Source organism: Cinclus cinclus, chromosome 5 (assembly GCF_963662255.1).
Source record: "Cinclus cinclus chromosome 5, bCinCin1.1, whole genome shotgun sequence".
Classification (NCBI taxonomy): domain Eukaryota; kingdom Metazoa; phylum Chordata; class Aves; order Passeriformes; family Cinclidae; genus Cinclus; species Cinclus cinclus.
Genome location: NC_085050.1, coordinates 15,647,687 through 15,658,919, shown reverse-complemented (window position 1 = coordinate 15,658,919; position 11,233 = coordinate 15,647,687). Strand labels below are relative to the sequence as shown.

At 39.9% G+C, this 11,233-nt stretch overlaps 1 protein-coding gene across 1 annotated transcript in view; it reads left to right on the top strand.

The window, feature by feature from the left end:
• Positions 1-6,951: 6,951 nt before the first annotated feature.
• FAM184B (family with sequence similarity 184 member B) overlaps positions 6,952-11,233 on the top strand; it is a 38,405-nt gene continuing 34,123 nt past the window's right edge. Inside the window, exon 1 of the mRNA XM_062493409.1 lies at positions 6,952-7,086. Within this exon, the coding sequence (XP_062349393.1) occupies positions 6,952-7,086 (135 nt within the window). The remainder of the gene's footprint in view (positions 7,087-11,233) is intronic.

The window sequence follows — 11,233 nt, the reverse complement described above, 5'->3', positions numbered from 1 at the left end:
CGGTGTGCGATCTTCGAATCCAAGCTGTGACCGAAAACACCCCCATGTGAATTAGACCATCGCACTGACTGCCACGTCCAGTCATTTATTGAACACTTCCAGGGATGGTGACTTTACTATCTCCCTGGACAGTCCACTCACCCTTTCTGTGAAGAGTCACCCTGTCTTATCACCCTTTTTGTGAAGAAATACTTTCTAATGTCCAGCGTTAAGGTGACGCATTTTGTTCCCTGGTCCTGTATCGGGTTACCCGTAAGCAGATGCCGACCCCTATCTGGCTATAGCCTCCTTTCAGGTAGTTCAGTGATAAGGTCTCCTGAACCTCCTCCAGGCTTTACAAACCGCAGCTCCCTCCGCTGCTCCTCTTGGGACCTGCGCTCCAGAGCCTTGGGGCCGGGCTGGACGGAGCGGGATGTGCTGGGGCCGTGCGGGGCTGCGCTTTCCCTGCGGCTGTCCCAAAGCCCGTTCCCGCTACCAGCCCCGCCGCGGCTGAGGGGAAGCGGCGCGGCCGAGGGCTGCCACGATGACCTTGGCCCAAGTAGTTAAATGTGCCTGACAAACCCGCCCGGAGCCGCGCTCCCAAAGTCCTCCCCGGACGTGTGCACCAGGGAAAGTAAGTACAGACGGGTTTCGGAAACCGAAGCATGTGAGGCAGCGACCTGAGAAAGCTCAGCCGCTGTATAAATAATAAAAGCTCATTGAAACTCCAGCTCTTGTATCCGCTGCGAGGGGGATGACGAGGCCAACGCTGCGGATGCAATACCCATTTGCGTACCTTCCAGACTGAATCCTTTATTAGTGGAATTTTCCCCGTTTGTTATGAACCTAATGCTTTCCCAGAAATCCTTTAACTTGGGAATACTAATAAACCCCATTATCTCATTATCTCAGTATTTCATTAAAAACAGGAACTATGATAGCAAAGCTCAAACCCCAGAGCTGCGTTGCTGTTAATGAACGTACGGTGAGCATTTAATGGCACGGTTAACGGGAAACGAGGCCGGGGGTGATTAGATGAGGGGAAACATTCTGAACAAATATCAATTACAGAGTTATAGACGGCATTCAAAGTGAGCACAGACCGTGTGGACAGCAGGAACTTAAGGTGTTTGACGTACATATGTGGTTGGGCATTAAGAAAAAAAGTGCCTGATGGCCCTCAAGGGATGACAGCTATTTATTAAGGACAGGTGACAAACAATGTAACGACAATAGGTCAAATAGGCAGGACCCGTCTTGAAAAACAGACTAAGGGAAAAAAAATTAAAAATAAAAACACTAGGGGTCAGTCTTGTTCTACATCTGAATCTTCCTAGTGTTTTATTTAAGAAGCAGATTTTAATCAACCAAATAATTGGAATTATTTTCTCCTTACAGTGGTGTCAAGGATTATGGGATATATATGAGCTGTACGTGAAGAAGGGAGGGCAACAGCTGGAGACAAAGTATTTTCTTTTATAGATAAAAATTAATTCTAAAATAATTTAAATATGTGGCAGAGAGCTTTTTTTTTCCCTGATGTATTGTACTACCATGCATTTGTGTGTGTTTAAAAAGATACTTCAGTATTAGAGGTGAATTTTTTTTTTAACTTCTAAAACATATGGATCAGGCCTAATCCCCTTCTGCTCCTAGAGAGTTGGAAATGGATTCTATATGCACAAATACAGTAGTAATATAGAATCTTACATGTTAACATTTTTCTAAAAGTTTTTGTTTTGTGTTGGTGAAATAGTCACTCTACAAAACCGCTTTAATAAACTGCAAATCCTCAATGAGTTAAACGTTTTTTAAGGTTAAATTTTGTGGGGAAATACAATGTGTAAAAATCTTTCTATTTAATGTAGTTTTACTAGATAATTACCTTCATATAGATTTTTTTTCTGCAACAGAACCACTGTCTGTGAACAAGAAGATGCAAGCAGGAAGATGAGCAGATAAATCTTTGTGATTCTTGTGACATTAAAAGCACAGGACATTTATTTTAAGTGAAATTATAATGCAAACAGAACGATTTTTCATTTGCATGTTTATCATCCCAGTTGTGTCCACCTGCATCTCAAGTCTACAGGAGAAGATCTTCCTTGGAGAATACCTTATAGTCCCTTACCATAGATTTCATCTAGGATGTGAGATTTGTTTCTTCCCGACTACTTTAAATATTTCTGCTAGGCTTTGTGTTTATAGGTAGAAATAGAAAATTCTCAGTACAACTGATATTTCATCTGTAGGTAAATAACATGCTGAAGTAGGATCACAAATGCTGGCCATGTTTCTGTGATACCAGGTACCTTGTTCAACTGGTAGAAGTGTTGCTGTCATAGTTTTTACAGCTTACTTTTCAGGGCCTTGACTTCTCTAATCGGCTTTAATGGGCCCTGACCTGCCTGAGGCCTGAAGCCACAGGCCTTTGTCTGTGGGCCCAGGAATCCATTCCAGCTCCACCCTGTACCTTCAGTTCCTTGCTGAGCTGACTCTGGGGGCTCAGTGAGGACCAGCTGCTTCCTGAGGGATGGATATAATGACTGACTAGGAGGGTAAGGATGTAATGAAAGCCCAGAGGTTATAGCCAGTGGGCTTGCACAGTTCTATCTGGAAAAGAATGATGAAACTCTGAACCTTGGATGATGCCTCAGGCCCTGGAGGGTAATGCACTTATTAATTCCAGCTTTTTTCCTTGTCTTTTGAAGTAGTGACCTCATCTGCTGTGATCTACTTCTCATGACTCACTATTCTAGATCCTTTATCTTTCCTTTGTCGATCCTGTAACATGAGCAAATACAGTGCCACAGGGTAAGCCAAACTTGCTGCATGCCAGTTACTTTGTGGTAATATTAGATGTAGGTCACTGGATAAAAAATATTAGTAGCAAAAAATGGAAGTCGATGCTATCCTGTTAGGTGTTCAAGGGCTTTTATGTAATGTGTGTCTGGTTGGTTCCAGTTTCCATATTTAAAACATAAAAACATAAACATAGTGTTTCATCCATAATCAAGCCATCATTATGCAATAGAATCAGAGCTTATGTCCACCACCTTCCTCTTAAACTTGCACATATGTAAGTAATCTATAAAATTGTATATACATTTTTTAATAGTTACTGTTTTCAGTCAATGAGGAAACCAGTAGCCCTTTTGTTGTTTTTGAAATCCTGTCTGTTTTATGAGGTGGGAATAGATTAAAAATATAAAGTAGTTATCTATAATATTTTATATGTAATTATGTATAATGTAGGTAATTACCCAAGATGTATCAGTGGCAACACTTTATATTTGTCATTTTTCTTGTACTCAGTTCCAAAATAATTTTCATTGGAAATGGAATAGTGAATTAGGTGAGCAGTATAAGTTATACAAGTCTTCTGACTGTTATTTTAATCCTTATTTCCCTTTTTTTTTTCCTCTTGTCAAATAAAAGAGAAAATAGTTCCTGGATTCTCTATTCTGGGGTCAAAAAGCTATTCTAGGACCAAAGTGAATGTAAGTGGAGATCAAAACTGAGGATAGTGATTTAGGAATTGGATTAGAATCTCACTTAAGGGTGTATTTTCCTTTATTGACACACTAACTTGGGAAGTTTAAGTCAGTTTTAGCAATATAGCTTTTTCATATGAAACATAGAATCACAGGAAGGTTTGGGTTGACAGGGACCTTGAAGATCATCTGAATCCTGCTGCCACCCCAGCACCGCTGTGAGCAGGGATGCCACCTGCTAGTTCAGGTTGCCCAGGGCCCTGGTCATCAGTTCTGACATAACATGACAGTTAATGACTAACTGTTCTTCTACCATTTTTAAAGGCAAAATTTGTTGGACTGCAAAGCAGCAGTAGAATGTAATCCAAGGAATCAGTTTAACTTTGCTGTTGTGTATATATATATATATAAAATCTCACTGAACACTGGTGATCAGACAGAGGGAAAGAATTGGGCTGTGCTAATTGTGTTTTAGGAAAGCTGTTTGCAATGTTAAACAAAGGTGCAAATTTAGGTATTAAACAGGGATATATATTTTCTATAATAAACAAAATCATGTATTTGCAACAGGAATTTTTTTATGTCTTGGAATTTGAGAGTATGGCTCTTTTAATTAATGTATCTGAACAGCAAGGCTACAAACCTGTGTACAGTTAATCAAAGACTTATAAAAACTATAGTGACATGATCACCTTCTCTCACAATTTACCGAAAACTAATGCAGCAATTATAATTCAAGCAGAAGTGTATGCATTTTCTGGTTAGATTTACAATTTTTATTTTAATTTTTTTTAAACTGTTTTTACCATCTACTGCCCCAAGTTCAGACACATTCTATAATCTACTTGTGTTCCATGTGGTAATTGCAAAACCCATATTTGTATAGTATACGTTTAGATTATGCTTTGTGACATCCTTGTTTTGTCATCTTATTTATAGGTGATTCCTAGATCAGTTACAAGAAAAAGAAAAGTTAAATACTTACTGAAACATTCTGGCATTATCTGCTGAAATTTTGTTATTAAAACTAAGTTTGGCTATTTTGAGTAATGAAACTAATGAACTTGAGTCATCCTTGAATTTATGTTCTGTTGTTGTATTTTCTGGTGCCTGACATCTGACTGAAACTTTTCCAGGGCTTGAACTATTGCCTGAAAAGTCTTCACTGAGCTGAGAGTATTTCACCAGTGACAAATTATGTTCTGCTGAAACATAATCTTGTAGCAAAATCTCAGTTTCTTTCCCACTAATGCCCCAAAATTTATTAACAGCCTGCTTGAAGATATCTCAGTAGTTTATTCCTTTTCCAATATATCTGAAGATCTGTGCTGCTCTGCTCATGCCCATCAAGTCTCTATCCACCCCTGCATCCAGGTCCAGTGTTTAATAGAACAACCATAAATGTTACTGTCCACCTGTGTGATAACACAGGTAACTTCTTGTAAGTACTTGTAAAAGCTTTTGCAGTTTTCTTAATTTGCTTTCTATTTTCACTTAGTTTGTTCTATTTTTTCTGAGGAAACTGTGTTAGGACTTTGGTCCAACCCTTGCTCTTCTTTTGATTGTCCTAATAAGCTTGTCAATTTAATCAAAATCGTACATATAAATAATTTTCTAGGCTTTTTCTTAATTTGATGACCAGATAGAGAAGAATATTATAAAATATTAACTGAGTTAAACTTATATGCAAGTACGTGTCTTAGCAGATATCAGACAATTATCAGTGATATGTCACAGAAAAAGTTCCAGCAGCATCTTGGACACTAGTGCCAGTGAATAAAGAAACTGTACTTTGTTATTCCTTTGTGCAAGGATCTATTTCTCACCTTTTCTAATTAATGTTCTTTCTTGGCTAACCATAATTTCCCTGCTTAGCATCTCAGCAACTGTGAACATTTTCATTTATACATTGTATTTCCCAGTCTTAATTTCCTCTCATTCCTGGAGTGAAGATTGTTTCTGCCTCTGGAGATTCAGAGTCTCTCCTCCTGCAATCAAGGGTTTGGTTTCCCTGTCCCAAGGTCGTATCTTCCTACATCTTTAGTGTTCCTTTTCCCCACTGCCTTGTAGGTACTCTTCTGCCCTGATCTTTTCCATTTAGAAGTGTTAGTCTTAACAGTTCTTTGTCTCTCTTTCCCCTCACTGATGTTTTTCTGTTTTCCTTCTGTCCTACCATTAACTGACACCAGATATCCTCCTCAATTCTTATAGTCCTCAGGAAGCTCTTTTTTTTTAAACCCACCACTAGGAAAGTGGAAGTTTCTCACCCAAGAAGGATGGCAAGTACTGCCAGGAGATCAGACAGGAAAGCTGCCTGCCTTTCCAGGATAGGCATCAGGGAAGCAGCAGCCTCATGGTCCCTCTGGCTGGCTGCAAGTCAGCAGGGTCTGAGGTGAAGCCCTTGGCACTTCCATGGGGTCTCTTGTGCTGGCTGCAGTGACACTGCAAAGGGGTGTTAGGCAGCTCTTGGTTTCCCTTGTCTGTTCTTTCTCTCTTTTCTGCCTTTCTTACTTCATCCTTCTTGGCCTTCTCCTACTTCTTCTCTTCTAGACTTGTTTAAATGTGTTCACCATCAGTTTTCTTCTTGCATAACACTTCACTGAAGCATTCTCTTTAAAAACCCCATTATCTTAATAGCTTGCCTTTTGTGTATGTGTGTATTTTTTCTACCTTTTCTGTTCCTTTATTTATTTTACATGTCCAAGCCTGATCTCTTTGAAAGTGTGCACATTAAAAAAAAAAACAAAAAAAACCCCCCCAACCTGTAATTCTGTCAGTTTTCTTCAGGCACTTTTCCAGTGCATTTAGTGTAACTGAAGGGAATCGAGTATCCTTGAATAAGGCAGGCAGACTGGATCCTGGACACAGCTCCTGGGCTCAGCTGTGCTCTTGGGCCCCTTGGCTACCATTCTGCTTTCAACACAGCAGCAAAAAGTGAGCCAAGGTTTTCTTCATCATTTATGAGCCCATCCTGGTTTAGAAAGGATTGCCAAAATAACAGAGCTTATGAAAGGTGCCAGCACTCTCTTCTCAGATGACCTCTGCAGTCCTTTGACGCTTAAGGACACAGCATGATTTAATCTTCAGGCAATCTCTGCTACAACACACCCCGGACAATGCCTGTGCTACCGTCTCTAGGCTGGCTCAGCATCTCCAGTGGGGAATTTGTAGCACCTAGCCGCTGGCGTGTTCTCCTGGCGGAAGCTCAACCATTTGAAGAGAAGGGGAGGGAAAAAAAAAATCCCTATCAGGACGTTTGCACATGCTGTTCTCTGCTTGCTCGCCTGGGTGTTTTTCTGAAGGACTGGGACATCTGCAGAGAAGGGGGAGCGGCGGCGGCTGGAGAGTGCCCTGTTCGGGGCTGAAGTTCCTCCAGCTCCGGGGGCTGTGAGTGAGCGCAGCCGAGGGGGAGAGCGACGCGGTCGGGATCGCGCTACCCGGAGCGTACGCGGACAGACGTGATTAAAATTCAAGCCTAATGGCCTCTGGCATAAACAACATTCATCAGCCCGGGACTTGCAGTGGATCTAAAGCCGCTCGCAGCAGCTCGGCAGAGGAATGCAATCGGGAAATGCACATGAAAATGTGCAAAAAAATTGCTCAGCTCACTAAGGTGAGTCTCGCTGTTGCAATCTTTGCAGGGAAGTGAGGCTGCCCTGGCCGAGGGTGTCAGGGAATTGTCTCCTCTGATGTCCCTGTCTGGGCGGAGGGAAGGGAAGGGGGTCCTCTCTTTTTAGATCGTTGCCGAGAACATCGGTGTGCACAAACTTCCCTCCCCGCAGGTCCCCTGCGGGGGCTGCAGCCCATCCTTAGGGGTTGCCTTTGTGGCAGACGATGGACGCCTCGTACTGAACTGCTCTAATTACCGTGCGACCATAACGAGAAGAGCTCCAGCTCCGCCAAGACGCGGGGTTTGTCTGGAAGCTGTTGAGAGGGATTGACAGTATCCGCTTTTCTTCTGGAACAACAAACTGCAAGTAATTTGCGTTTTATAGGTATCCAAGTAATATTGTTGCAAATCTGCGGCCAATGCGTGGTACTACAGTACGATAGTACTCTACCTCGCAGCTAATTGTTCCTGAAGTGCGTAAGAAGAACTACTTTGGATGACGTTTGTAAAAGGAGTTGGAAAAGAGACAGGACTAAATTACGTGGTATATTGTACTTAAAACTTTTGGTCAATACTAAACTACTTGGTATGTTCCACACCATGGTAAGAAATAAGAGAAAATATGTAGGAAATGACAGTTATCTATTAACCTATTCTTATGCTGCATCTTTGTCAGTGGGAAAAACCTATTTGCCACCCTTGTTTACTAATAACAGCTTTTACATGTTCCGTAACCTTGCTGCAACTGATAGGGACTTATTAGCCATGAATAAACATTGACTAAAAATACAGGTCAAAGAATAAGAAGTCGTTTAGATGTTCAAGTTAGTTTGGCTTACTAGTTACAGTGCCATCATTCTCATGATAACTGTACACGATAATGTACATCATCTGCGTCAATACATAAACAAGAGCTACCTCTAATTACATATACTTCCTGTACTATACCAATACTTACTTTACAGGTTATTTGATTGGATGTTTGTTTAATAGTATTTGTGCACAGTAAGATCCTTACTTTTTGCCCATACATTGCATAATTTTATTGCAAGAATTTTTTTCAGATGTCTTTTGCAAAACTTCTACTGTTTAAGTATGTGTGGGTTGATTTCTTTAGTTAGGATAGAATTTTCCCTCTAGATACTTTTCTGTTATCTGAAATGAACATGATTTATACCTGAAGCTCAAAAAAGTACTTCTGAAAAGCAAATAATTCTGTTTTGGAATGTGGCTTTTAAGAAGCAATTTTCTCTGCAATAAGACTACACTTACAGAGAATTCATGGCACAAATGGAATTTAAATCATAGGCTTTCCCTTCTGAATTCTGTGTAGACTAATGCAGTACCAACAGCAAGCACCCTAAGAAACAAAATCTGACACCAGATCAGCTGAAAAATGGCTGTATGGGAAATTTGTTATAATAATTTTTGGCCTAGGAATTTTGGGAGCTCCCTTTAAAAGCACTGTTTTCTTCATTATATTACAGTCAGAATGATTATAACAAAATCCCTCCTAAATTTAAATGGGCCATATTAATTTCCTTTTTGTTTCTAACTCAGTATGCAATACTGCTGTATGTTGTTGAACAGCTGCAACTTCCTGTTTCAGTGACTTTAGATTTTCATTGATGAGGAGATAATTATCTCATTATTCATCCACTCAGTGTTATGCCAGGTGAGATGAATACAAAATATGTAAACTAGGTATAAAATATAGATCTTGACTTCCATTCCCTTTGTCACTAGGGGCCTCCTCCTACCCTCAAAGGCAAAGAAGTGCATAAAGGTATCAACAGGAGCCAAACTGGGGGAGCTGATTCTGTCCTTGCATGTAGTGCTGATTATGTCTTAAGATATTGGTTAGGGGAATTCAGGGATCCAGGGAATCCCAACAGGTAATTTGAACAGAGACTTTGAGAACTGCTGCCACTGTACTGCCCTGTTATTTTTGTTTTCGAAGACATAGAATGTAGTTAAGTTTTCATACCTTCCATCATGTATTTTTTCTGTTCTGCACATTTTTGGCTGTAGCCACAAGAAGTACAAATCTTTAGCAATGTTTTGTTTGCTTTGGGCCACATTTCTCTTGAAATGGGTGTATTTGTATTGTATTGGATTGTAGCAGAATGCCTGACTGTGTAGTGGTATTAAGCAATACCAATAATGTTCAAATTACTCCATCAGACACTGGACCCATGGCATGCTGCTTCATGCTTCCCAGTTCTTTGTATTTCTGTATCTGTTTAGAAATAATGTGGAGTTGAAGATACATGGTGACTTTTATAAGACATGGGGTGTCTACTCCCTGCTGCCTCAAGCTATGGATTTGTAACATCTACTGGCTATTTTGGGATTTTCATGTGCTTATGGTTTCTCAGCATAGTCCTTTGCACTTGAAATAGGATGAGAAATTCAAATGAACTCTTGAAGAAGAGTGTTGAGGAAAGTGGATCAGCTTTCATTAATAGAGAGAGTTTGGACAGGGCTGACACGAGCTAGACACGCTGTAGATATCCATGCTATCCAGGCTTCTTTTCAAACCTCTGCCAGTGGGCTCAAACCAAACCTGCTGTCCTGGACTGCAGTTCTGAAACCAAGTCTATTTAATATGAATACCTAGGAAGGTGACAATACCTGGTGGTCAGAGAGCTACCTAAACCACAAACTAGTTATGTTTCCTTCTTAGAAACAAATTCCTGGATACCAAAGAAAGGGTATTTTTTAATGAAAGATAACAGTTATTCTCAAATACTTTTTTTACCTCGGGGTTCATCTGACTCTATATTGTGAATCTGGGAGCCTTGTTCTAAGAAGCACATTTTAAATTGCAGTATTACTGGTCAAGTAGATTGCTACTCAAAAAAAAAAAAAGTCAAGTAGTCTGGCAAGATTTCTGTGTATATGTGTTGGATACTGTCAGTTGTAATAGAGGAAGAGAGTGCTGATGCAAGGAAAAGTTAATTGCTGGTAAAACACACTTGCAAACCCTTTTTTCCCTTTAAGGGAAAGAAATGTCAAAGGGAAGCAAATGTGTTCCTCTTCTAGAAGCATCAGCATAGGCAGATGTTCCTTAATGACTCTGCATGGAGCAGTTCAAAATGTTACATGTTCTGACTGCCTATCACCAGCAGTCAGGAGGAGGTTTAGCCCCTCAGCTCAGCCAGCAAGGTAGAAAATATGACCATTATTTCATAAGCTTCAGGGAAAAATCAGCCAGAAAAGCAAAACTCTTTCCTTTGTTGTTTAAGGGAGGGATGGCTGACTTCTGCACTAAAATATGTGCTCATATTTAGTTCTGCTAGCTTCACTCCTGTGGGTGGAAATTTATCAAAGAATTAGCAAGTGACCTGGCATGTGTGTGAGGGCATAGACTATTTTCACAACTTCAGTGTTTTGTAGCAGGGCTTTATATTAGATCTTTTAACCTTTCATGCTTTATTTGCCATAGAGCTATCAGCCATTTATTGGTTTTGAACGTGAAATATCATCAAACTTTAATGGTTTATTCTGGAAGCACCTAACAGCTGGGTAATTCTAACAGAGCACTTCGGTGGTCTACTCATGTTCCTATTGAAAAATGTTGCCTTTTTCACTTAGTTTAAGTTTATTGACCTTGTTTGCTGCGGTGTGTTAGCAGTATTCAGTAACTAATGCTTAGTGGTTCAGCTGTTGTGCAGTTAGTTATTATGCTACCAGAACTCTCCTGTGTGCTTGAGGCTTTTTGATCTCAGCTCTCTAGAGACGTATTCAATATTCTACAAAAATGAAGCAAAGTAGAATAGAATAAAAACTAGGATCATTATTTTGGAGCAACAGTATTTTTCCTTTGAGGAAGGAATATAAAAAAAATTATTTCTATGTAGGTAAATGGAGAGAATCTATTTATCAAACTGCTTAAATTATGTGCTAACAAGACCAACAAAATCAGCCATCCATATCCCCCAGTACTTTCTGATGTATTTGTTTTCATGATTTTTGTGTACAATTTACTATCAGGATTTCAAATCCATCATTATTTTTTGCCTATGAGCTGACAAGAATGTGTAGGCTAAGATTTCTTAACTTGTCATTACTGTTTTTCCTTGCAGAAAGTTCCTCCTTAAAAGGAAACTCCTGGATTATTAAATGCATGTGCAATATCATAAAACTC